This window comes from Myotis yumanensis, unplaced genomic scaffold (assembly GCF_028538775.1).
Source record: "Myotis yumanensis isolate MYYU_CA2020_CCGP unplaced genomic scaffold, mMyoYum1.0.hap1 SCAF_17, whole genome shotgun sequence".
In the NCBI taxonomy this organism is placed as follows: Eukaryota; Metazoa; Chordata; class Mammalia; order Chiroptera; family Vespertilionidae; genus Myotis; species Myotis yumanensis.
This window is the reverse complement of record NW_027223768.1, coordinates 4,773,159-4,801,089: the sequence shown is the minus strand read 5'-3', so window position 1 is coordinate 4,801,089 and position 27,931 is coordinate 4,773,159. Positions and strand designations below refer to the sequence as shown.

Below are 27,931 nucleotides of genomic sequence, written 5' to 3'. Positions count from 1 at the left end.
AGGGCCTCCTTTGTGTCTGTTCCGGGCGGAGAAGGGGCAACAGCCTCTGCCCTTCCCGAATGTGGGGAAGCTAGCGCCATTGTGGCATCGTTAGCAGGATCCTCCTTTGTTTTTGCACAGAGCGACCTTTTGAGGAGCCTCTCCATCTCTTTCACTGTCTTTGCTGGTGTATTTCACCCGGGCAGTTAACACCAGGCAGATTTTTCCATTCTCACCTCGTCTTACAGAGCCCTGGTGCTCGGGCCATGCACGGGTCATTCTTCACACTCTAGTGATTATTCAAGTGCATGTTGGGTCTGCTTTCTAGTAGTTTTTGAGCCAGTTCACAAAACCCTTCACTGTTTTCGAACCTTAATACAGTTGAAAACTTCTAGAAGGGCATTGCCCAAGGAACCTCATTGTCTTGAGAAATGTGAATGGGTAGCTTCGGAAACAACACCCTTGTTCACATGAGTTGGGTTAACACTGCAGGCCATGTCCTCCCTCTGTGGGAGGGGTCTGGCACACTAAAGGCACTGACAAGTCCTGCTTATGAGACTGAAGCAATGTGGTTGCAAACTATGCAGACCTTTCCCAGAGCAGGGGCAAGAGGGGCCCAGGGTGAGCTCTCGTTAGGGCTGGATATGACCTGTGAAAGGTAAGGAGAGAAAACGAGGAAATAACGGAGCAGGTGCAACTTAGTGCTTTTCCTCCCCCCCCCCCCCCTTTAAATGAATATAAGAAAAATCTAATGGCATTTACACTCACTTTCTGTAGATCTATTTTGCAACCCAGTCAGTATTTCGTGTTTCATTTTTTTTCGAAGGTTTTCACTATATTTGTCCATTCTTCATTTTCCCTGTATTTCATTTTTGGTGTTTTTGGCACTTGCTGATTATCAGGTGGAGACTTGGTCTCTCTGGAACACTTCAAACCTTTTTTTTGGTGTGTGTGTGTGTGTGTGTGTGTGTGTGTGTGATTATTTCTTTTAAAAATTGAAATATTTGTTGTTTTGTACTAGGAAATGTTCTAGGAATAGGTTTCTGTGTTTCCGAGGTTAAGGCAGCTTAGTACATGCGTCCTTCTTCCATCTCAGCTGTGCTCAGAGACCCTCAGCCCTGTCCTAGTCCTTTCAGTGTAGTTTATCCAGGGCGCACACATACAGAGCTCACGGAGTCTAATCTGCTGCCGTCAGTGGTGAAGGTGATGGCTGGGAAGTCCACGGGGGCTTGGTTAATTCCATTAGGTGGCATTACAGTAGCCCATGGCTTGTCTGTCCCCGCAGCGGTGATGCAAACCCTCGGCCTTCAGTCCTTCAGCTGTTGTGCGTGTGTGTTTCCTATTAAAGGGCTCCTGTGGAAAAGGAGGGTGGTGTTTTCCGTGTTTATTCTCCCGGTTATCTTTTGGACGGCTGTGCACATCTGTAGGGCCTGGGAGCCCTGGCGCTGGCCCAGTGGGCAGAACGGAGCGGGGGTGGGACTGGATGCGTGCGCTCCTCTGCGCAGGGGCGGCAGGAAGTCAGCTCAGGAGCGTTCTGACCACCGAACAGCTGCAGGAAACAATTCTTGAAGCAGCTGCAGCGGTGGGTCAGCCCCGCACGCTTCCTCCGGAGAGACGCCAGCTCTGAGTCACTTGTTTTCCACCTGAGCACCGGGTCTTTGGAGGATTGCAGTGGAGACATGTGGGTTGACTCTGGATCTTCTGCTGCTTAGACAGCCCCTGGGGCCTGAAAGGTCCCGCTGAATCAGTGTGTCTGAGGACGGAAGGTGTCAGGACCAGCTGGTGGACGGGGCCGTCGGAATCATTGGGTTAGAATGAATGGATGGCATTTGCATCTCCCAGGTGTTCTCCTGGGAACTGTGTGCGCCCAGTTGCACACTCGGTGTGCTGGGTGACCCCGGCCTCTGCTTTACCTTGCTGGTCTCCTCCGGGGTTTCTGTGTAAAGGAGCTGAGGGGTGATGCTTGCCGCTTCTGAGTGGGCAGGTGCCTTAGAGATTGCTTCCACTCTGTAGCTGCCTCTCATAATGCGTCTTAGGATGACCACCCTAGCGTGGTTGTATTGTGGTATGGGAGGTTAGAGTCCACCATTGCTACTGGTCAAGTCTAGGTTAGGTTTTTTTTGTTGTTGTTAATCCTCACCCGAGGATATTTTTCCATTGCTTTTTTAAGAGAGAGTGGAAGGGAGGGGGAGAGACAGAGAGAAACATCGATGTGAGGGAGACACATCAGTTGGTTGCCTCCCACATATGCCCTGATCAGGCCTGGGGACTGAGCCTGCAACCCAGGTATGTGCCCTTGACTGGAATTGAACCAGGGACCCTTCAGTCCACAAGCCGACGCTCCATCCACTGAGCAACTGGCCAGGGCAATCGGTCAAGTTTTGATGATGATTGATAGCATCGGGTGTGGGTTGGGTAAAGTTACAAAAATGCACTAATGGCCAGATCCAGGTCGGAATGAACTCTGTGTGTCTGCCTCTGATGTCTCTGAAGCTTAACATCGCTTTAGCAAAATCACTGCTGCTGATTTTCTAGTAGCCTTTAGGTTTTTGGGAGGAAGCAGCAGAAAAACATGGATTTATTGACTGTCAGATGATAGAGTACAATTTCTTAGAGAGCTAATAAAGTATAATTTCATGACATTGTAGATAGTGAAACTACTATGAACTGTAATAAAAAGGAGACAGTACTAATGAACATTGCTTTTTCAAAACATTTGTTTTCACTTGGAATTTGGTCAGTAGACTGCCCCAAGACTTTCATAAGTAATCAGACATTTCGGTAGATAAATAAGCAGCCAAGCACACACATCACCTTTTCTACACTGTTCTGGCTCACAGTAGACTCCCTTCTATAGTACCTGGAAGGTTCTTAGTGAGGGCACAGAAGTTTCCCACGGAGCAACAGTTCCAGTTAGTGGATGGTGACTTATTTAGAAAATCATCATTAATAATCCATTTTTCTACCCATGGACCCTGGAACAGCATGGAATTAATTCATAACTCTTCCATGGGACAGTCCCTCAAACACATGAAGATCGTTATCATGCTCCGCTGAGTCCTTTCTGAAATCTTTCCATTTTGTTTATCACCTGCCCAAATCTGAGAATAACTTGAAATATCTTATCAAGACAGCGCATATCACATGAGCAGTTAAAGATTACAACATTTCAAACCGAGGAAGTGATGAGAAGCTAAATGGAGGACAGGGCGCTGTCATCAAACCCACGCGTCTGAGGATGAAAGTTACCGCCCAGCTGTCCTGAAAAGTCAAGGAAAAAACGTAATTCAGAAAGCGAGCTTCTGAACTAGCCGCAAAGCCTTTGTGTCCCGTGGACTTTGTACAGAACAAAATAAAAAGTCTCAGAATGAAAAAAAATTACAGAAATAAACCTACAAAGTAGCTGTGAACATTAGACATCTGCTTTATCTGCCATTGTTATATGCACATACTTTGCTAAGAGGATTAAAACGGATAAACGTTGTATATAAGGTTTTCAGCATAATGCCTAACACATGAGAGGGTGCTAGAAAAATGGGAGCTGATACAATATATATGTAAACATTATTGGGCAGAGGCAGTGACTTCTTATAAACCCACTGTTCCCCTTTCCTGACACGAAACCTCTTTCACTACTGTTTGCATTGCGTAGTGTGCATCCCTTTGAGGTCAGGGTATGGACTGAATTTCTCTGCGGAAGCAAACAAGAACGAGAGGAAAATGTAGGTAAAACAACCTGCAGGAAACATTTACTGCGGAGGGCTCTGTAATAATCAGCAGCCTCGCTATCATTTGTGACCCATTAGAATTGCATTACATGCAGGCTGAACCATGTGAAATTGCTAATATTTGACACGCGTGCAGTTTTACGCGGTTTAACCCGATATTTTGGCTCTAGATGGCTTATGAAGAAGATAAGTAATTGTTTTAAAACGAGAAGAGCTTTCAGTGTGGATGATGGAATTGATATTTTCTGCATGCTTTTGTTTTTTGTGTGTCTGTGGTAAAACTAGAACCAAACGAGCATATGTTGTAGGGTGTATGTTTTTCCTTCAACATAAAAACGGGAACTTGGAAACAGCAGCGGCACTACTTCTGTTTCAGTAATGGAAAAAGTTCTTGGAATTAGTCAGGGGACCTGGCTTTGCGTCATACAGAGCCCTCCAGTTCTGTCTCCTGGATTGGCGGGCCTGTCCTTGGTTAAATCATCTCGTGGCTCGTCAACCAAAATGGAGTGTTGACTATTTATTTGAAAATCCACACGGTCACAAATCTGGCTCACTTTTAGCAGGCTGTGTGTTAATTAACATAAGGTCTTTTTTTTTCTTAAATATATTTTTATTGATTTCAGAGAGGAAGGGAGAGAGAGATAGAAACATCAATGATGAGAGAGAATCATTGATTGGTTGCCTCCTGCACACCCCCTACTGGGGATTGAGCCCACAATCCGGGCATGTGCCCTTGACCGGAATCAAACCTGGGACCCTTCAGCCCACTGACGCTCTATCCACTGAGCCAAACCAGCTAGGGCACATCTACCCGATTCTTTATGAAATTGTAATTCTATCTTGACAAATGAATACACATGAGTAGTTACTGCTTAATATTGTTATGTTTTCTTCCCAAATTTTAATTTCCTCAAGAATAGTGAGCTGTGGTGTCAAAGATAGACAGATTTAAGTTTATTTTCTAGACTCTTCTTTTGTCTGGAAAGGAAAAAGTATTCTAAGCCAGAGATTGGGCATAAGAGCTTTGGAAAACATTGGATGCTGCTTCTATGTCCACCGATGGTAGCACCCAAGGTGGTGGGTACCAGGCGCTGTTTTTAGTAGCGCATTTGGGGATTTTGCACTTGCAGTGGCTCCACCCATCTAGCGAGTCTGTTGTTTCCCAGGCAGGCACCTCCCTGCGTCACCCCAACTTTACTGCCCATGCACCCATCCCCCCTTTGTTCATCCCTTCCCCCAGTGATCTGCAGGGAATGGACCGGCGGCTCCCTGGGGAGTGTGAAGTTGCAGCTCCTGGTGAAGCTGCCCAGATGACCATGCTTATACTGTCTGGCCTCCCCTTTGCTCTGTTCCTATTATTATTACCAATAAACTGGCTAATTATGACGATAACAAAGTGAGTAAAATGGAAGCAATTTCTCTGTAGTTCTCAAAATATTACATAGCACAAGCACTGCATTGATACGGCCATGCACTTTGCTGGTGGGTAAATTCCTGTTTGTTGAAGTACCTTTAGCTGATACCGCCGAAGGTTGACATCAGATACATTTTTAAAAAACAACTTATTTGTCATCTGCTTCATTCCAGCCACATCCTGACTGGCCGGAGTTCTGTTCCAGGGCCTGCTCCCTTCAGGGGCAGCATCCTGCGGGTCCCTTCTGTTTCCCTCTCACTTCCTGTGCATTTAAAGAGCCCTCACCGAGCACAAGGACAGTGCGGGGTGACTTTTTCTTTCTCTTACAAATAAAGATGGAAGCAGTCTCCTCCCGAGCCAGGGCTCAAATGAACACAATGCTTTCCACTTAATTGGCAGCACCAGTAAAATGAAAGGTAACATGCAGTTTATCATTGAGACATAAGACTGGCTTTTGTTTTTTTTCTTAGGGTTTTCCTGGTGAAGATGGGCTCGGTATTATAATTGAACTAAAACGGAATAGGTATGGGGGAGACCATTTCAGAGAATATCCTCTCAAGGCCAGAGGAAGCCGACACAGCAAGTGCATGCAGGCCAAGAGTGAGCCCTCCTCCCCCCTCCCTCTGCCTCCTGTCTCCTGCCCCTGACTTTGGGACTGCGGGGCTGTTCAGTTTCCGGGGGGCAGCGGCTTGGCTCCATCCCAGCTGCACCTTGTGCCTTTTCTGCTGTTGCTGCGTCACCATCTGGAGTCCTAGGGACCTCTTCTCCAGGTTCCGGAGCGGATGCCAAGGGTGCGTTTGCCTTGACGAATGCTTCATTGCCTGCCTCCCAGCTACCCGAAAGGAAGCGGGCGTGATAGACTTTGTTAGAGGCTTGGACACAGCAGGGAGAGTTCACGGTTAGGAAGCAAACCCTCAAAGATGGTTGATCATTCTGATCATTTTCTAAGTTCAAAGAAAGAAAACTTTGATAACACTTAAAACTGAAAGGTTAAAGTTGGTGGTGCGCGCGGACGGCCAAATAGCCATTTCAGATGGTGGATAAAGAAAAATTGAATTTATTTAAGGAAAAGGGATGGGGGATGGGACCATTGAAAGGGAAGGGATCCACAGCACTGAGCCAAAGGGTACTGGGCCCACGATGGCAGCAAAAACATACTTAGGTCAGTGCAACAAGGAAGGGCTCAGAAGCAACAGAGAGCCGAGGCGGGCTCTGTGGCTCACTGGGCAGTCAGAGAAAAGGGGCCTTGGACACGGGCTCAGGGGCTGAGCCCGGGACGAGCTGCCGCTGCCCATTGCTCCCCTGGTTGCAAGTCTCATGGGGTCCCTTGGAGGTTAGGGGATGAGTGCCTGTGGGGGAAGAAGAGAGGGAGGGAGTGGCATTGGGCCTTTGTCCTGAGAGTACGTATCCCTTTCCTGCAGGTGGAAATCTTGGGGGAGGGTCTCCATAGAAGATTCGTCAGCTTTGCAGGCTGCTCTCTCGGCGTGGTCTCCCCTGATTGGTCAGTGCCAGGGCAGGGTCATTAGTCAGCGTAGCTCAATTTACTTTCCTATGATTTTTTTTTTTTAAATATTCTTATTGATTTTTTACAGAGAGGAAGGGAGAGGGATAGAGAGTTAGAAACATCGATGAGAGAGAAACATCGACCAGCTGCCTCCTGCACACCTCCTACTGGGGATGTGCCTGCAACCAAGGTACATGCCCTTGACCGGAATTGAACCTGGGACCTTTCAGTCCGCAGGCCGACGCTCTATCCACTGAGCCAAACCGGTTTTGGCCCTATGATATTCTTTTTAGTTTAAATGTGAACATTTAAACAATGTTCGTGGTTTAAATATGGACATGGGAGCATAAAACACCTTAGAAAACATAGTTCATTTGGGAGGTGGAGAGGGGCGAGTTGCTTCAGGTGAGGTGTTAAGACACCGATTGTGTTACATCCTGTGGTTGGTCAGTGGGAAGCGTTCATAAATGAAACGAAACACCCTTAAGTCACTAAAGCTTTGCCTTTGAAATTCTCTCACATAAACATTCAGTTAACAGTGAAAGCCATGGATTTGAGAATGCTGCCGGGAAGGTGCGGGAGGGGGTCTGTGGGATGCCTCTCGGGTCGCCATAGGCTTCCTGCTGAGGGGTGGGAGCTCATTCCCGGCCAGAGCAGCGGGCTCGGTCACCTCATGACTCACACTGCCCTGCGGATGCTGCGGTGGACACTCTATCCGTTGAATGTAGAAGCTGAAGGAGACCCGAGACAGCTCCAAGTCTAACCTTTTACTTTTCTAGAGGAGGAGACTGAGGTCCAGAGAGGACCACTGACTTCTCCCTGGCCATTCTCTTGTGTTCTTTCTGAACTGTTCTTGCTCTTAGCACCTTCTGGCATCAAATACGTGATACCAACCCCCTCCCCCCCCACCCCAACAAAGTCTCCAACTTTCTGGAAGCCAACAAGGTGTGGTACCTTCCATTCGGTTCCTGGCGTCGGTGTAGCCCCCGAGGTTCAGGGCCCAGTCCACAGGCTGCTCCCACCTCAGGTGACAGCCCCAGTGTTGGAAGCTCAGGGTACCCACCCTTCTGTCCGACGTGGCTACGAAGTCGAGCGTTTGCACAACCCGCTCCTCAAGGCCGATCGTTTGCTGGGAGGCTCCCAGGACTCAGGGAGGCACTTCAGGTGCTATGGCCGGGTTGGTCAAGAGTGCCCTGAAGGACAGGAATGAACAGGCAGATGAAGAGGTGCACCTGCGAGGTCTGGCAGGGCCCGGAGGGCAGCACCCTCTGTCCCTTGGAGTGGGGGTGCCACCCTCTGATGTGTGGATGTGTTTACCAACCTGGAAGCCCCTGTCATTGGGGAGTTTCTTTAGAAGGCTTTGTCACGTCGGCATGACTGGTACTTAACTCAGTCCCTTCTCCTCTCTGCCCCCTGAGGTTGGGGTGGGGTGAAAGTTCCTAATCAAGGTTGGGCCTTTCTGGCGACCAGCTCCCACCTGAGGCTATCGAGGGGCCCAGCAAGAGTTGCCTGTTAGCTCCCCAAATCCTCCTATGGCTTGAGAAACTCCCAGGGATTAAGGAGCTCAGCGTCAGGATGGGGGTCAAAGGCCAACTGTCACCACAGAAGATGTCCCTTTCATGCCTTTCACTCAGAACACACAGGGTTTAGGAGCTCAGCATTGGGAGCGTGGAAGGAAGACCAAATATATGTGGTTATTGTGTCACTGTGTCACCCTCCGGGACTAGAGTCAGCCTCCATGGGGGACCTGTCCTTGTCAGCCCTTCCCTCTGCTGTCAGGCTTCCTGCTTCAGACGTGGGCGCCTGCACCTGCCTCCAGCGCCTCTGGTCGGTTCAGTGACTCCTGTGACCCAGTTCCGTGAGCTCTTCGGGGCTGAGCAGGTGTTCCAGGCAAGGCTCGGGGGCAGGCCCCACGTCAGCCACCGGCCAGGCCTCTTCCAGGAGCTTTGCCAACTGGGGGCGATTTCAGGACCCAGATTCGGCAGAGCTGCCCACTGAATGGTGGATACAGTTTTGGCTGTTGCTGTGGCTACTTGAACATACTTCTAAAACCACTTTAAATCTATTCTGAGTGTACTGGCGCCTACAGTACTAGCAGGATGTTGGGAGCCGGAATACCCTGACTGTAGTGGTTTAACGTGTAAGCTGTGTTTACATTCTCATGTGGATAAAACCTGCCCATGAGTGTTCAGGGAAGAACATATCCGAGCGTGCAAATTGAATAGGTGACCAAGAGGGCTGAAAACACGAGTTTCCAGATGGAATGAAGCTGGAGATGAGCTGTGAAGGTTAGCTGTGAATGGGAAAAAGGAAAGGGAAGACCATGCTGGAGGGGAAATACTGGGAATAAACTTTGGAATAAATACAGGGGAGATAATTTTTAATTATTAGCATGCATTTGCACATGAATTCTGCTTATCTTTGTTGATGTTGCATTTCAATATTTCATAGCCATCCTTTTTATCATAGGTAGTACTAACACAGTCTCAAGTCACTCAATTCCAGTAACCGCAAATTGGTTATATCAAGTCAGTATTACTATATTGGGATCGATGTCATATATAAATTTAAAGCAGCATTTCCCACTTATTCATAAGAACAATTTTGAAAGCAACAATTTTGAAATACTGGAAAGAAGTCCTAATACTCTTAAAAAACCCCACCTAAGTTCTTTACTAAGATCTTTAGAAACATTTGTGGTCAGGCCTTGCATCTGACTTGTACTTCTTTTGGGTAAAGATTTTAAATGAAAGTTCCTGGCATTAGTTTTGAAATAAACTGGCTTTGAATGAATACAGACATGCCCTTCTATACAAAGCAAGCCTTCCTTACTTGGCCTTGTAGTTTTTCAAGAGCACTTAACCGAGTGTTTATTTAATTTGATCTTATTCACAAAACAGTTTCTCCGTCTTGGGCCGGAGAAACTCCCAGGTTCCTGTGGTTGTCCGACTTCTCCACCCCTGCGTATCAAGTCCACCAACTGTTAAAAGCTAAAAGGAATGGAAGCCCCAGAATCCATCTTATTAGATGAAAGAACATTTAATACTCAACGTAACCCACTCAAAAATAATGAACTGAGAGGTTTGAAGATGAAGATAAAATCTAGGAGTCCCCCGAAGCCTCTAATCAGTTATTGCTTCTCTTAAGTTCGAGGTGTTTTTTTTACCATCTCACTTATGGGAGAAAGCTCCTCTTTTAACTTTTTCTAGATATTCTTTGCCTTTGTCATTTTGGTGCTCGGACACCTCCCCACTCTTGATATTTGGGTACAGTTTTTCTTCCCTTTTCTTTCTCTCTTTAAATCTATTACAAATTATCTGGTTATTTTCTGGTTGATGCTAAAAACTAGTATTTTTGCATATATTTTAAAACTTATTTGCACAGTTATCTCAGCTACCTTAAAAATGACCTGGTATAGCCCTAGCCGGTTTTGCTCAATGGATAGAGTGTTAGCCTGCGGACTGAAGGATCCCAAAATCGATTCCGGTCAAAGGCACATGCCCGGGTTGTGGGCTCGATTCCCAGTAGGGGGCGTGCAGGAGGCAGCTATTCAATGATTCTCATCATTGATGTTTCTATCTCTCTCTCCCTCTCCCTTCCTCTCCGAAATAAATAAAAATATATTTTAAAAAATGACCTGGCATAATAAAATTAGAAGCCGACAGGAGCCTGCTTCTAATGCTCCCGGTGTTTACTTTGGACGTGAGAGCTGGCTGGTTTCTCCTGTTGTACCTTCCTGTCATCTAGTGATGTCCTTGGCCTTGAGTGACATTCGTCCTGAAGCCCCATCCCTGGCCCAAGAGGAAGTGTTCCCGAATGGAGGCAGTGATCTTCCGTGAAGGAGTGACAGGTAGTTTTGCTACATTCACATGGAGTGCGTCCATCTAAGTTTTACTTAAATCTTAGTTCTTTCAGTGAAATAAAATGTGTGCATGGTGTGTGAATAGCAGACCTCCAGCGGAGAGGCTGCAAGCTCATTCAAAAGGGCCATGGGGAAGGCCCCTCATTCTGAGTGAGAGGTACAGATCCCAGAGCCCAAAATAATGGCCACTGATGCCCAGGGAGAGCTAGGCAGGGAGCAGATTTCCTGGCTGGACCTCATGAGCGCGCAGGAGGTGAAATTCTTAACTCTTAGTTCACCTAGATCCTTGTTCATAACACAGTGCTGTACACACACCAATGCCAAAGATTATATTAAACTTGTATTCATTACATTCACCTATTAAAATACAGAGAAAGCCTGTAATCTATTTTGACATTCAGTACATTCCTTAATTATATTACAAAAAATTGTAAGCCATACATTGGCATTATAAAGATGTTTTTTTTAAGACTTAAAAATCAAGGTTTAAAATGTTTAATTTTGTGTTCCTATGTGCAGTCGAGGTCTCGGGTGGATGTGTTGGGCTGCAGTAAGCGGAACTAATTTTGGTAGGTTACTTGCGACTTCAGCTGCCAAATGCCTCCACTTTGAGGACAAAAAAAGATGTGGTTCTTTCACAGGAAATACTGTACAGGACTGTGGTTTATGTAAAGGAAATGCCCACCGAGAAACAAAAGTGCTGTTAGTAGTTAATGGTGTGCTTGATGCTTGAGGTAGAGCTGAGTTGGTACAAAGAACCCTCACTCCTCAACTTTATGTTCAGAATTGATTCTAACCCTTTAGGGCTCGGTAGTGATAGTGACTCTGTGTTTTCACATGGCCTGTTAACAGAATGCAGGTAGGCGAGGGGACCGCATACAGGCTATGCAGATGGGTAAGGGGCTTTGGTTTGACTTGGACAGTGTCACACTACAAGTCGACCCAGATTTAAAGCTCCAATAGTGCTGTAGAAAGATTGAGTAATGGCAGGGCCATATCCCTTAGAAAACCTAAGCCAGGGACCTCCAATATGTGTCATCTCGTGTAAGTCTGAGCGGCTGGTCAGAGCTCTCTAGACCACTGTTGAGAAGGATTTGGTGTCTGTGGTCAAGCAAAAGAAGGGCGATTTGATCATGACTAATTTGTGAGCCTGGCTCAGGGCTTCTGGCTGAGCGGCGCTCCCCCTGTGGGAGTGCACTGACTACCTGGGGGCAGCTCCTGCATTGAGCGTCTGCCCCCTGGTGGTCAGTGCACGTCATAATAACCAGTCGTTCTGCTGTTCAGTTGATTTGCATATTAGCCCTTTATTATATAGGCTTTCCCCAGAGATAGCTTCACGAGCCAGAGAGGCAACTCTCAACATGACTTCCACAGATGGTGGCGTTTCCTCCCTGCCTTTCAGGCATCGAAGTCGTCAGGCAGTTTGCCTTGTGTTCTCTCTGCTGATAGGTAGTAACGAACACTCGCCCCTCACTGTCAACGAAAAGGGATAGTGACTACTGTTTTCTAAGTGTATTGGACTGGAAAGATTTTCAAGAATCGGTCATCAGAAACATGAGGGTCAGCTATTTTTGTCTGGCAACCCCAGACGTGAGGAGAGAACCAGGCATTGTTGTTCAAACTGTTGTCATAGAGTTTAATCCTGCAGTCATCACACTCTCTGATACAGCCTGAGGAGGAAGTGCCGGACAGCGCAGCTATTCTCACAGGCCCCTCAGAGAGCTTTGTAGCAAATTCCCCCACCCTCTCTTTTTCCACTGAAAACTTAGAAGTGATATATTTCTATTATTCTGACAAGTACAATATGAGGCATCCACACACTCATCGCTAAGGTTTCAGAGATAAGCACTTAGTTAGATTTGTTTCATATCATTTTCTTTTTTTGTTTGGTATAAAAGCTAAAGCTTCCATGCTACCCATACTTTTTATTCTCTCTCTCCCCAGAGCTGAAAATTGTGGACATATATTCAATCTGTGTGCTACCAAGAGAAAAAATAGTTCCTATTTGTAAGAAGTTGCTAATAATACATTTTGAAGGAGAAAGTGAAGTTGTTAAAGACAAACTATTTGGTTTCTTTGATGAAATATGTTTTGCTATTTCAACTCCAACCCTGTGTCAAAGGTTCAGAAAATTTCATAGCCTACTTTCCTCCCCACCCTTGAGTGGAAAACACAGATCACTAATCTATAATAATAAAAGGGTAATATGCTAATTAGACCAGTCGAATGTCCTTCCGGACGAAGCCGGGACTGCAGCCTTGGAATCAAGGCAGCGGCCGCAGCTGCTAAGGCCTACTCTTGCATGAATTTCATGCATCGGGCCTCTAGTATTTAAGATAACAAACAGAAAAAAAAAAATATCTACACAGTAATAGGTGATTTCTTTCTAGCATTTCTGGTGTCATAAAATCTAGTCGAACAAAAACTCCATATATATTTTGACTAAAAGAATCAAACTCCTTGGGGAAGTCAGGCCCTTGAGTGGAGGCCTATAGAATAAACTCCTTTTTATTTTTTGCCCCAATGATGAGAATGAAATGGTAAGAGGGATCAAGAGGGAGATGAATAACAGCTGCCTGGAGATCGGGCTTCATGGGAATATCCTTAGCTTTCACCTGTGTGATTGTTTTGTGCTTTTATGACTCACTAGAGGTGTGATGCACGAATTCGTGCATGGGTGGGATCAGGCCCGGCTGGTAGGGGGGAGGGGACACAGGAGGTTGGCCGGTCGGCCCTGCCCCCTATCAGGCTGCTTGGCCGCTGCAGTGTGCCTCATAGCGACTGGTCCTTCCATCGTTCCAGTTGCTTGGCTTTTATATATATGGATTATTGTATTCATAAATGTCATTGATACTGTTTGTGTCTTTTAAATACATCTATTATTTGCAAAAATGACACAATTCAGCTTATTTAAAAAAAAATGTTTTTGAGACGAATCTCTGTTTCTATATATATGGTATCCCCCCCAAAATGGATACACACACTTTGCATAATTATAAAGGCAGTGTTTATTAAAATACATTTCATTTTCAAAAGTGAGCCATCCGCTGTTACCTTGTGTATCCATTTTTTGGGATACCCTGCAGTTCTAGTTCATTCTTTTCACTATTTTAGCTAATACCAATTTAGAATATATCGTATTTTGTTTATCTAGTCTTTCTTCCGAGGAAGCAAATACACTTGAGTCTGTGGGTTCTGAGTAGTTATTGCTGAAAGCGGGACCAGCGTTTATGGTCAGACATGCTGGGGGTGCATGTCCACTGAGGCTAATTGAGGAGAATACGCCCTCGTTCTGGATGGATCCTCATTGATTGGTTTTGGGCCCTCGGAGACTGAGATTAAACGTGGACAGATAATCTTTCCTCTGGGAGACTTGCCTTTGGGTGTGTCCCTGAGCTGCTGACTCATCACCCATTCAGAACCCCTCTGAGGAGGGACCAGCCTGCCCCGCCCCCTCATGCCCCTGAACTTGACCCAGGTGGCAACCTGGTCACAGCCCTTGCTCAGGTCAAGAGTCCCTCTGTGCCATTTAGTGACAAGTGTGGGCCTGTGATCCTTTCTGAATTAATTGCCTCCATGTGAGCGGTGCACAGAGCTTGTAGGAGTGGCCCTTGGGAATCCCGGCTCTGAAGTCTCCAGATGCCTGATGAGAGTGTGGACTTGAGTCCAGAGAGCGAGCTTGGAGCAGTAAATTGCATTTTTCCCCTTTGAAAGCCATTCACTAATACATGCATCTCCCCTTTGCCCCCTTTATTTCTCTCCCTTCTGTAGTTTTTGGCCCAGGCATAACTGCAGACTTATGGTGGCTCCGAGAGGTTCTGTCCCACCTGTGGCCACTGCCCTCTTGGGCTCTGCCCGCCACTTGAGAGCATTCTCCTCAACCTCTGCCCGTGAAGGGCGTCCTCTCCTGCTCTTTGGGCCATGCCTGTGGTCATTGCTGACCTGCCTCCTCCATTGCTTTTGTCTCCTCTCTGATCCGGCCTCTCCTCTGCTCTTCCTGTGCCTCCGGTGGCTCCTCCCGCTGCAGGGAAAGCTCTTACCCTCCTCTACACGGCCTGGCAGGCTCCTCGTAATCCGGCCCTGACCAGCTCGGCCAGCTTCATGTCTTGTCTTCTCCACCCCAGGGGCCTCGCTGTGGCCACTGTTCCTCGTTGCCCAGACCTGCCAGAGGCAGACCAGGCCCCCTGCCTCTCCTGCTGCCACCACCCTGGCCCCAGGTGCTCTTCTCTGCCTGTGGCACTCGGACAACTATTAGTGACGAGCGTTGCTGTGGGGCTTGGTGTGAGGGAGTTAATTCAGTCGCTGGACGTGTAGTGGGGAGGATTTCTTTGTGTGGCCAAATGTTTGTTAAAGGGGAGAGACTATTACGGAAAATAAGGTCTTTATACATCTATAAACTAACAACATTTCGTAATTGAAAATGTGTTGTTTTTAATATATCATGTCATTTTCTAATACCAATAAATTATGCTATAGCTTGACTGTTACAAATTTCTCAAGTGCCCAGCTGGTGTGGCTCAGTGGTTGAGTATTGACCCATGAACCAGGAGGTTGATTCCCGGTCAGAACACATGCTCAGGTTGTGGGCTCGATCCCCAGTAGGGGGCGTGCCATCATTGATGTTTCTCTCTTTCTCTCTCCCTCTCCCTTCCTCTCTCTGAAATCAATCAAAGCATATTAAAAAATATCGCAAGTAATTTTCTTCACTGTCATGTACAAAAATAACAAGGGATTTTATAAATTATTGCTGTGATGCTCACTTTCATAACGTTTGTATCTTTTGGGAATGAAGCATGTGCGTCAGGTGCGGTATTCTAAGGCGTGTGATAAAACGGGACTTGGCCTATAAAAATGGGTTGTAATCTTGATTGATTGTGTAAGCTAGTGCCGCTGTGGACTGAGTTTGCTGTCATTGCTTTGGAATGTTGTTTAAATATTTTCTCCTCATTTTCAGGGCATTTTGAATGTATTTTTCTGGATTCTTTCCCTAGTTGATAAGGTCCTTGGTTTATAAGGTTTCTCTGTTTTTCGTAATATTTAGAATGGGGTCTTGTGTGTTGCACAGGCTAATCCAGTGTGATTTGATGTGACTATAAGTTAGAGGTGTAATGGGAACCCCGAGTCCAGATGCCATGTGGAGGGTCTTAGGGGGATGGGGGTGGTCGGACACCCGCTGCTGACACAGCACCCTCCCTTCTCCCTGGAAATGGGCTCTCCCTGCTGCACGTGTTCACTGTTTGATCCACTTGTGCTCCTCTCGGGGAATGAAGTAGGTCGGTTTCCCAGAGGCTTGGGTTGTGTCTGAGCACAGTAACCTCAACACACTGCTGAGTGACAGAGGCAGTGAGTGCTAGGGAAGGAACTGCAGGCATTGCTTTAATGGGGAGAAAACCGCCCGCCCCTGGGACACTGCGGAAGGATCACAGGCACAAGCTGCTAATGCAACAGCGCCTCCTCCTGGCAGGGTCAGCTCAGCCCCAGCCGGGGGACAGCTGATTTGTAGGGAAGCTGCTCGCGTACAAAAGGAGTCCCTACAGTTTGGCGGTATCCACGGGAGCTTTAAGATGTTCCTGCCCTTTGGCCCAGACACTTCACTGTTAGGACCTTACCATCAGGAAATAAATAGACACATGGGCAAATACTTATTTATCTACTTATTTGTTTATCCATTTATTTGTTGATGGATATTGGGTTGTTTTCACCTCTTACCCTTTAGTTCAGCTACAAACATGTGTGTACAGGTATTTGAGGACCTGTTTTCAGTTCTTTTGGTACATACTTAGCAGTGAAATTGCTGGGTCATATGGTAATTCTGTTTACCTTTTTGAGGAACTGCCAAACTGCTTTCTTTCCACAGTAGCTGTCCCGTTTACATCCCAGTAGCAACATACAGGGTTCCAGTTTCTCTGCATCCTCACCAATTTCTCTGCATCCTCCCAATTTCTCTGGATCCTCACCTTTTGAAGGAATGATAGCATCCTAATGGGGGTGAAGTGATTGGCATTTATTTCCCTGATGACTAATGATGTTGAGCATCTTTCCATGTGCTCAGTGGCCATTTGTACATCTTCTTGGGAGAAGTCCCTATTCAAGTTCCTTTGCCCATTTTTTAATTGGGTGGTTTATCTTCTTGTTGTTGAGTTGTAAGAGTTCTTTATATATTCTGGAGAGTAGACCCTTATTAAATACATAATTTGCAAATATTTTCTCCCATATCATAGGTTTTCTTTTCGCTGTCCTTACAGTATCATTTGATAAAGTCCAATTTATTCTTTCTTTTCTGCTCATGTGCTTTTGTGTCAGATCTCATTGCCAAATCCCAGGGAATGACTTACCCACATGTCGTCTTCTTGGTCTTAGCTCTTCTGTTGAGGTCCTTGATCCATTTTGAGTTCATTTTTGTATATGGTGTGAGGCATCCCAGCACCATTTACTCCTTCCCTGTGGAATGGCCTTGGCATCCTTATTGAAAATCAGTTCTTTATGTGTTTAAAGGTTTATTTCTGGACTCTGAATGATATCCCAGTGGGTGTGTGTTTATTCTGGTGCCTTTACCAGTTTTGATGACTGTAATTTTGCAGTAAGTTTTGAAATCAGGACTGTGTGTCCTCCAAATTTGTTCTTCTTTTTTAAACATTGTTTGCTGGTTGGAGCCCCTTAATTTCCACATGAAGTCGAGGATCAGATTTTCCATTTTGTTCAACTTGGCTCATTGTGTTCCCCACCCCATCTCCACCCTCCCAAAGCCTGCTCCGCACTCCCACATGGGCAGATGTTTAGATACAAAAGTAATTCTTATCATTGTCATTGTGAGAAGCTGGGGAGAAGCTGAACAATAGGGTGTTAATGTAGTGCTAGCTCTGTGGAGTACTGTGACCTTGAAAATATAGCCCTAAACACCATGTTATATTGAAAAAAAAAATGCTTTGGGTCATTGGGACAACATGTGAGTCGGGACCGGATCTAGGGCCTCTCCTGGCCTGTGTATAGTGTTTTGAAATGGAGGGTGACTCGTGGGGGCAGGCGGTCATTAATGGGGGCTTGCGTCATGATGTGTGCTCACTGGGAGGCTGGAGAGCAGGGGCCAAAAGTGCCCTCCAGCCGAATTAAAAGGACAGACTATTTCTTAGTTTTCACACTGAGTATAATCTCCTTTCCCCACCTCGTAGTCATGAAAAAATTACATGTCAACAAAAATATCAGACTGCAAGAAAAGAATGTTTAGCGCTGGAGAAGCCGGTCGGAAAGGACGTGGCTGTTTGGAAGTTTGCTGTTTTATGCACGTTCACTGCTTTTGTCTCTTTTTTTCTAATCACTTTTCATAAAAGCACTTTCTTAGGCCTGCCGTGTTCTTGTCATTCCTCCCCGTGATTCCCCTGCTCACTGACGGCCCTGCGTCGCGAGCACTTTCTCAGCATTAACGTTACTTACCCCACACGAGGCCCATATTCTACCAAAGATGCACGGTTTCGCATCACAGCTTTGAGAACGCCGGTGTCAGCCAAGCCGCCCAGCACAGTGGGGAAAATATCTCTATTTGGAGACCTGATTAAATATGTATGTTGAAAGCCTTTTTCTAAACAAGCCTGTGGATTCTGAGATCAATCAGCATCGTTCAAGGGTGTGATAAAATTATGTCTTGCCCGATTGCGGGAGCCCTGCATGTCTGTAAGTGATTCAGGCCCGGCGCTGGCTCCTTATTTGGGAACGTGCGTGCTTCTTTAGGGGAACAACAGAGACCGGGCTCAGCTCTGTTCCCGCTGCTCCCGGACCCCGACCCGCCATCCTTTGCCCCGCTCACTACAAAGAGGAAAGAGAAAACCCAATGAGCACCTTCTGTTTTATTATTTTTTTATTTATCCTCACCCAAGGATATTTTTCTTTATTTTTTTAATTTTGTTTTATTGCTGAAAGTATTACAAAGAGTAGTACATATGTCTCCTCCCCCCCCACCTTCCCCCGGCCTCCCCTCCCCCCCTACCCCCCCCAGTGTCTTGTGTCCATTGGTTATGCTTATATGCGTGCATACAAGTCCTTCGGTTGATCTCTTACCCCCCTCCCCCCAACTCTCCCCTGCCTTCCCGCTGTAGTCTGACAGTCTGTTCGATGCTGCTCTGCCTCTGTATCTATTTTTGTTCATCAGTTTATAATGGTCCAAGGATATTTTTCCATTGGTTTTTAGAGAGAGTAGAAGGGAGAGGGAGAGACAGAGAGAGACATCGACGTGAGAGACATCGATTAGTTGCCTCCTGAATGCACCCTGACGAGGGCCAGGGAACCTGCAACCAAGGTATGTGCCCTTGACTGGAATCAGACCCAGGATTCTCCAGTCCTGGGGCTGACGCTCTATCCACTGAGCCATACCGGCCAGGGCACCTTCTGCTGCTTTTAAAGAAACATTTCTCTGAAGTTGAGTTCCACTCAGTGCTTCTTCAAGGCAGAGTCAAAAGACCCAGGCTGTTTCTGGGCCAGCCCCGCACTGGTGGGTCCTGCCGGACACAGGTTCAGGCAGCGGCTCTGATGGGCGACACCCGCTCACAAGGACATCAGAGGCTCCTCAGAGTTCTGGGTCAGCTATTGTCCCAGGGCTGCCTTTTGCCTCCCCCTCCCCCCGCCCCCGCCCCCCGGAACAGAGCCACTTTTCTAACTGACGCCTGGATCTCACCCTCTGGCCAGTCCTTCTGCGACACTGTGACAAGCTAGAGTCAATTCAGCAACTGAGGCAGGAGACAGAGGGTGTGGACTAAGGCAGAGGGGAGGGCGGGCGGGAGGAGTGGGATCTGAGGTTCCGAGGATGAGTTGGGAGGACTTAGACCTGGGTGTGCAGGAGAAGTCTCCCAGCGTGTAGCCTGGGAGGAGCAGGTGGCAGGGGAGATGTCCTGTGGGGTCTTCAGAGGCGGGGGGCAGGGGCGGGAAGGCAGGTGGGCAGGGGAGATGTCCTGTGGGGTCTTCAGAGGCGGAGGGCAGGGGCGGGAAGGCAGGTGGGCAGGGGAGATGCCCTGTGGGGTCTTCAGAGGCGGGGGGCAGGGGCGGGAAGGCAGGCACCGCGAGCCCTCGGTGCTGTGGAGATAAATGCCTGAGACAAGGGCACGACTGTTTGGTTTAGAAAAAACTTTGCTTAGTGACCTCATCTCCGAGAGCTTGAACACTGTCCACTGTAAACCAAGTTGGAAAATATTACTCCGGAAACGGCCACTCTGCAGCTGCTCAGGCCGAGCAGTGCCAGTAAGTCCGCCGAGTGTCCTCACGGCGCCGGAGCCGGTGGGGCTGGCGTTCTGGCCCGTCAGGCGTCTGCGGACAGACAGACATGCAGACCCACGAAGATCCGGGAAGTTCCCCATGGCCCTTGCGTATGCAGCCAAGGTTACCACTTCTAAGAAGCCACTGGAGCCTCCGGCTCTGTCCCCAGCTGAGGGGACAGCTGGCCTTGCTCTCCCCGGGCTGTGGGTGGACTCGGCAGTACTAGGTGTGGGTTTCTGCCCACCACCTGGGTCTTTCCTGGTAGATGGGGGGTTTGAGAATAGGAAGTAAAAAATCTCAATTTTGTTACTTTACTGATGATGATGATGATGATGATGATGATGATGGTGGTGGTGATGGCATTAAAGGTTGTGGGCTCGATTCTCAGGGCACATACAAGAATCAACCAATGAGCCGAAACCGGTTTAGCTCAGTGGATAGAGCGTCGGCCTGCGGACTGAAAGGTCCCGGGTTCGATTCCGGTCAAGGGCATGTACCTGGGTTGCGGACACATCCCCAGTGGGAGATGTGCAGGAGGCAGCTGGTTGATGTTTCTCTCCCATCGATGTTTCTAACTATCTATCTCTCTCCCTTCCTCTCTGTAAAAAATCAATAAAATATATTAAAAAAAAAGAATCAACCAATGAATGCATAAAGTGCAACCACACATCAATGGTAGGAGAATGGTTGAATCATTGTGTTACATACATTAAATGTTATACAACATTAAAATCAACAAAGTAGATCTATGTGTATTGACACAACTGTCTTTTTGTTGTTAAGTTTATTGATTTTAGAGAAAGAGAGAGGGAGAGAGAAACATTGATTTGTTCTACTTATTTATGCATTCATTGGTTGATTCTTGTATGTGCCCTGACCTGGGATCGAACCCATAACCTTGGTGTATGGGATGATGCTCTACCCTACTGAGCGACCCGGCCAGGGCTGTGATATATTGATAAGTGACAAAAGCACTTGGAAAAATCTGTATAATAGGAACACATTTACCTGAGCTCTGGCTCCCTGTGGGCAGCAGGTGGGAGAGGCGTGTGTAGGTGGGACTGACTCTTATGTATTACTGTGTTATTTCATTTTGACAAAATCAACAGGAGTCCATTTGAAATAGTTGAAGCAGCGAATAAAAGGTGCTAGGTGCTAGGGCAGCGTTATGTCCAGAGTCCCATGGGGACCCAAGGACCCCGATTGGAGGTGGGAGATGGTCAGAGAAGGCTCTGGAGGAGGGATTGGCCTGGCGAGTTCAGGGTGTACCTGGTCAGCACGTGGAGGGGCCCAGAGAGGCTGAGAGCATCCTGCTGGGAGCATCCTCAGGCTCTCCGGTGGCGGTGGTGGCAGGGGAGCTGGCCACCTCCCAGCTTTCACAGCCCACCCTCACCCTCCACCCCCTAACCCCCACCCCCAGTTGTCCTAGTCCTTCCCTCCCCAGGGCATCAGCCACTTGTCGCCTCTCAGTCTGTACTGCTGTGGGCTCAGCTCAGACGTCCTGTTTCTCACCTGGACGATGGCGAACACCCCTAGCGTGTCTCCTGGTGCCTTGTCTGCACCCCAGGTCCTCCTGCCCGCCCTTCACTTTGCTGAGTGGTCTTCTCAGAATGCAGCTTGGACCCTGCCGTCTTCCTTCTTAGCCGTTTCCCTCGATCCTTCCCAGGTTCCGGGGTCTCACCCCCTTTCTGGAGCCCGGAGCAGCCCTGCCCACCTCCCCTCCTGCCTCCCACACTGACTCCTATTCATATTCCCTGGAATCTTTGTCACTTCTTTACAGATGCCACCATTTTAACAAACAGGGTGTAGACGGAGGTAAAGGAAGAGCATTGTGATGTGGTTTTAGTAGTTGGTTGTTGGGCTGTTATTACCTTGAACATGTTCTGACTAGTTACCCCTTTCTTGGCGTTAATGACCACAGTTTCATCTCATTCTGAGGCAGCCTTTTAGAAGTGAATACATTTCAGGGAAAACAGCGTCGTCTTTCCTGCCTTTGGCGCTGTTTTGTTCTGTCAATATTCGTCAATATTCTGGAGTCGGCATTTCCAGCGGCAGGGACCTGAGGGTCTGGTACTTGTTTGTACAGGGGTCACTCTGCCTTCATAGCAGACATGCTGTTCTGCAAACACGACTAGGACTGAACAGTCTCTGTTTGCTTTGGCTACACTTGGAGCTAACAGGGACAGGGAGGAGGAGGTGAGGGGCAGCGGGGAGGAGGGTGCTCCGTGTATCATCAGATGGGCCCGGAACCGAGAGAGGGTCCTGGGAGGTGCTCTCTAAGGCATGCTGCATAGTCTCTTGCCATGCTCCTCTCCTCCGAATCTGTGTCTTTATTTTTATATCACTAAATAGTGGGAAATGCTCCTTTTACAGAAATAGCAGGAGTTCGGTGCAGCTTGCTGACTTTCAGAAATGCTTGTACTACTTTATAAACTCATTCACCGCAGAAGGAAAGTGATGGAGTGCTGTTGTCTGGCTCCCTCTGGTGGACAATTGTATGGAAACATCAAACTCAAGTTTTGCAGGGGGAGAGGGGGACGGGTTGTGAATAGTTCTGGTTATTGGTAGCAAAAGGAACAGAAGATGCATCTTGTGGATGCATGGTCATTCTCATAGAAAGTCTCACCAATAATAGCATAGTAAAATGCATAGCAATACTAGTTTCCTTTTGATTGCATGCTGATACTGCTGAAACCACAGTGCCAAACAGGAGATTACTAGCTACTAATGCGACAGCCATGGCTGGGTATGTCTTCTTAAGGGACCTTGAAACAGGAGGATGAGCAGGGGCACATTTTCTTAAAGTTGGAGATTTTCAAGAATGGCTACCATTGAAATATTTTGCATGTGCTATCTTTGTAATCCTTACAGTAATCTAATGACTATAATAATCTATTGTTGTATGCCGTATCCTGATGGAAAAAAACTGCAGCCCGGAGAAATTAAGTCATTTGTCCTTAAGTCATTAAGGTTATGTGACTGATAAGTGGTAAAGCCAGGATTTGAACCGTGGGGTCTGGCCCCACGTGCTCCATCACATTGCTACCCAGCAGGCGGACCGGTGGAAGTTTCTGTGATGTTGGGAAAGTTTGCTGTCTGTGTGGCTATTGAGCATTTGAAGTGGGGTCACTTCAAGAAAGGGACAAAATTATACCGAAGGTGTTTATACTGCCACTCCCAGCTCTGCCATTCTGCACCTCTTTGGCGTCTGCAAATTCACGCGTCTGCTGCCATTTTTGACGTTAGATTGCTAAACTACTATTTTGTGAAAAGAACTTATCTTTCCTGAAACAGTTTCAATGAACACGTCCCTCTGTTCTCAGGTGATAGAAACGCTATCGCGACTCTCCCGAACACCCATCGCGTTGGCCACAGGAATCAGGTAAGCGTGTTTCTCCGCGGCCCATGGTCAGTGTAACGATTGCTTATTCAGTAGTCACTGTTTGCAAAGCATGTTGCACGCGAGGACTGCTTCTCACTCATGCAGGCTGCCTGGTATGTAAGTGCCAACACGCGTTTGACACGTACTGAGCAACTAAAAACGTATTCACGGAGCTGAATGAGACCCGTTGGCCAAACATGGTTCTCATTCTACTGGTGACTATCATTGATATAGTTCTTTTTTTTTTTAAGCTTCCTTCAAGATTTCTATATATGTGATTCATCAAGGCAAACACATGCTGGTGGCATGTAAAAAAAAAAGTAAAACGTTGCCTCTGAAGTCTGATTTCTGTGACTTTGTTAGACATGGATTTAGAGCATCATGTGCATGTTATCAAATGTGTCTCAGAAGCATGAGGCAAAAAGGGTGCTCATGGCAGGAATAGGGGATCAGTGACAGTGATTTCCTTTGAACAGGGAGCAGAGAAAACATCCTATTCTCCCTGAGGGCCGATTGACTCATTTACCCAATAATTGAAAAACACACACAACTTAAACACCTTTACTAATAAGTCTAAGTAGAAAAATATATCAGAGTCAATAATCATATATACAGGGCGCAGTATTCTTGCCTTCTAATAATTTTCATTATTAGGTTGTCACCCAGTTAATTGTCAAGAGTGATTGTCACCCAGCTATTTGTTAAGGGTGATTGCTACTCATTCATTTGTCAGTCACATCAGCATCCGTAAGTGAGAAGAGCTGGTGTTGAAGGCAGGCCTGCTCTCTGCCAGGAGGTGAGCCTGCAGAGTTGTGGCTGGTGGGGGATCCATTAAGCACAGCAGCCTGTCCCCAGCTGCTCAGAGGGCTGAGTGACCAGCAGACCTGCTGCTGATGCCCTGGGGTAGCAGGTGCTTGGTCTCCCCAGGGACCCCAGACCCAGCCACACTGGGAGAAACGCCAGACGCTGTCTCAGACGTGGTGACTGACCGGCCCGCGCTGGCGGCAGGCGGGCTGACACGGTTCATGGGAGGCAGTGTCTCTCTGGATGCCGCTTGCTCACCTTGTTTTTCTCTCCCTCCTTCTCTCCCTCTCTCCCCCCAGGCCCTTCCCAACAGAAGAGAGCGTCAGCGATGAGGACATCTACAAAGCCCTCCCCGACCTGATAGAGTACGTGAGCGCTTCCTTTGTGGGCCGTAGCTGGGGGTGTTGGCAGAGCGCTGTGAAGGGGACAGTGGCCAGGGGCTGAGGTGTGTAACCATCAACCCCAGGCCCGGAAGGGAAAGCGTCCGAGACAGTGGACTTCCCTGGGCTCCTGGTTGCCTTTGAGTGGCCCACGCGTGCAGGGCTCTCTGAGGAGTAGAGAGGCAGACTGTCGCCAAGTCAAATTTGAGCCCTTCCCAGGCATGTAGAGGTGGAGGCAGAGGAGTGAGGCCGTGAAGGGACATGAAGCAGACACTGCACTCCATTCCTGGAGAGGCAGGGCAGACGGTGCCCGCTTGGCAGGCGCAAGGAAGGTGCCCTCCAAAGGAACGTGGTCTGAAACCCACTGCATGAGGTCTTGGCAATGATAAGCCTGCAGAAAGTGAAAGACTGCCTGTCAGATGCTAGGTCCCCTTCAGCTCCCCATCTCTCCGTACCCTACCCTTCGATAGTGTGATCAGCACATCCGGAGTGTGAGGCAGACTTTTCAATCCGGCCCTGCACGGACCTGTGTTGTCTGGGGCAAGTCCAATGCCTTGCTGTCCTCTCGAAGTCTTGATCGCGATGCTGGATCCACTGACAGGGCCTGCCTCACAGCACCACCGATGCTGGCCTGGGGGGCGGCCGGCTCCTGCAGAGGGGTCACGGGGGCGTTGTGCATAGTCAGCACGTGCGGAATGTTCCTGTCGCTGCCTTTGCTGTCGGGTGCTGTTGTTGTCATTGTCCCTGTAGAAGGGACGGAGCCGTCACCTGAGCCTCCGACGCCACCAGTTCCATATTATGTCCCCTCTGGATTTCCATGGGAATCCGGGAAGCTGCTTCTAGCTCCTGCGTTTCCTACCACACAGTGACCTTTCTCCCGTGCCCTTCGTTCCAGCGAGACCCACGTGGAGGATGAGGAGGGCCTGTATGACTGTGTCTACGGGGAAGACGAAGGCGGAGAGGTCTACGAGGACTTGATGAAAGCGGAGGAGGCGCAGCAACCCGTAGGCACTCGCCTTGTTCTTTTTCTTTTTAGTTACTCTGGGTATTTTATTGGGAAAGTGACCATTTTAAAGATTCAATGTAATTATTTATGGAACTTCTGCTGGGATGGCTTTTTTGTTTGTTTCTTTTTCTTACCTTTGCCCGTTATGTGTATATTTGATGCGACATCGAATGTAAAAGAATGTTTACCTGCTTTGTCACAGAAGATTTTCTTTCTTAACAGTACAATTTCATGACTCCATGAAATTAAGTCCCATTGCTCCTCTGCTGTTGTTCTGCTGGTGACATGTCACTTATCGCTCAGATTTGGTTTCCTCACCAGTAAAATGCAAGGATTAGACCAGAGACTCCCAGGGTTGTTTTGACCTGTAACACGTTTCTATGGCTCCAGATGCAATAACAGGTCATGGTTACTAGTTATAACCATGCCGATCTCTCGGTTATGTGTTTTACTAGAAATGGAAAGCTTCAGAAAACCAGCAATGATTTTGATCTCTCTCTAGCTCCCGCCAGAGAGATTAACACATGAATTTGATTAACTAATTTTAATGGGATCATTCTAATTGCAGAAATGTCCAGAGAATGACATACGGAGTTGCTGCCTCGCAGAAATTAAGCAGACGGAAGAAAAATACACAGAAACGCTGGAGTCAATAGAGAAAGTAAGTGATCAGGTGTCACTCTTGAGGCCCCTCCTGCCCGACATGGTGAATGTGTTGGGCTCAGTGTTTTCTGTGTGTGTGTGTGTGTGTGTGTGTCTATTCTAATTTTCAGTAGAACTTTGGGTTTACAGATCTCAAAGCAGATTTAATCCTTCCACAACTATTTATTGATTGATTTCAGTATCTGTGTGCAGGGATCAATCCGAATATAACAGTGAACACAATAGAACTCTGGTTCTCGGTCATGGAAGTTAGAGAATTTTATAATACTTCATCTGTCTGCTCCATTGTGTGTTCACCACCCAAAGTATTTTATGCTTTAAATGTATTAACTTGTACTTATGTCTTTCTATCTCTGTTCAAGTCTGTGATTTGTAAGGCAGAGAAAATAGTTTCTGCTGTTTCTTGGACATTCATAATACTGATAAACAACCGACTTTCAGTAAATATTTATTGTTTGTTGATGACGATCTGTTATCTAGATTAGGATGAGTTGTCCTTAATTCTTATTCTCTCTCCTCTCCGGGTAGTACTTCATGGCACCACTAAAACGATTTCTGACAGCAGCAGAATTTGATTCTGTCTTCATCAACATTCCCGTAAGTGAAACTATGCTAGCTAAACGTGGGGTACTTCTGTAAAATTCTCATTGGGGTTCCAGATCCCTGTTGTAGCATTCTCTGGTATTCTTTAACAATTTTGACTCTATTTTCTGCCTCTTGAGTTCTTATAGCTATATTCTCAAGAAATAACTGATAAGTCATATGGTTAATCAAAAGTCACTCAGAATACATGCAGAAGACACATGGATAAGATTCATGTTGAGGGAGTCTTAGTTCAACAGTCCCTGGGCTTCTGTCTGTGTCTGGGGGAGCCCCCTTCTGGCCCACTCACTGCTCCATGGTTCCTCCAGCCCCTCAACCCCGTCTTACCGACACTGTCCTACCTCCTCCGTCTCCTCTACTCCTACCATTCCTCCACTGTCTTGGTGTCTCTTTTCTGCTTCCAGTTATATCAACCTTAACTCCAATTTCTGAAATATATGGCTTCCTTATGCTTCAACAGCCTATTCTATTTATTTATTTAGAATATATTTTTTATTGATTTCAGAGAGGAAAGGAGAGGGAGAGAGATAGAAACATCAATGATGAGAGAGAATCATGGATCGGCTGCCTCCTGCACTCCCCCTACTGGGGATGGAGCCCAAAACCAGGGCATGTGCCCTGACCAGGAAGCAAACCATGACCTTCTGGTTCATAGGTCAGTGCTCAACCACTGAGCCATGCCACTGGGCTCAGTAGTCTATTTTAATAGGTTTATGTAAGCATTTCAAGTTTCAGAGCACCTTCCAATGGTTTTATAATCCTAAAAGAATATTTACTTGGAAGCATGAAGCCAGGCAAACGCTATGCCAACTGAGGTCATGCTGGGCAAGACTCATGTTCCGAGGCCTCTGGAGCTGGCTGTAGTCTTATTGCACAGCTTTCATGTGTAATATGTCAGCCTTTGTTACAGGGGTGCTTGCATCACCTGACTGGCCCAGTCTGTTTTGCTTCTTTACGTACATTGCGGACGTGCCCCAGTCGGCTAGTTGTGGCACGTTGGTCTTGTCCTTGATTTGGGCCCAATGAAGACATTCTCATTGATGGTAACATTGCAGGAAGAAAGGTCGCAACGTCAAGTGAACGGTTAGGAAATAACCAAGTGCACGTTCTAGGAAGATGAGGCTCTTGAACCACCCAAATACGGTCATTGTAATCGAGGACCCCATTGGACAGGCCTTTTCATGAGCCTCAGCCAAAGGACAGGCCCGCCCGGCCGACATGGCTCAGTGATTGAGTGTTGACCTATGAACCAGGAGGTCACGGTTCCATCCCTGGTCAGGGCACAGGCCCAGGTTGGGAACTCAATTTCCCAGTGTGGGGTGTGCAGGAGGCAATGATCCATGATCCTCTCATCATTGATGTTTCT

General features: G+C 47.3%; 1 protein-coding gene across 3 annotated transcripts in view; it reads left to right on the top strand.

The window, feature by feature from the left end:
* VAV3 (vav guanine nucleotide exchange factor 3) overlaps positions 1 to 27,931 on the top strand; it is a 166,148-nt gene that overhangs the window by 26,233 nt on the left and 111,984 nt on the right. For all 3 annotated transcript variants that reach the window (XM_070396983.1, XM_070396982.1, XM_070396985.1), the window contains exons 3-7: positions 23,051 to 23,109; positions 24,213 to 24,278; positions 25,189 to 25,297; positions 25,868 to 25,960; positions 26,491 to 26,559. In XM_070396983.1, coding sequence (XP_070253084.1) covers positions 23,051 to 23,109; positions 24,213 to 24,278; positions 25,189 to 25,297; positions 25,868 to 25,960; positions 26,491 to 26,559 — 396 coding nt within the window. The remainder of the gene's footprint in view (positions 1 to 23,050; positions 23,110 to 24,212; positions 24,279 to 25,188; positions 25,298 to 25,867; positions 25,961 to 26,490; positions 26,560 to 27,931) is intronic.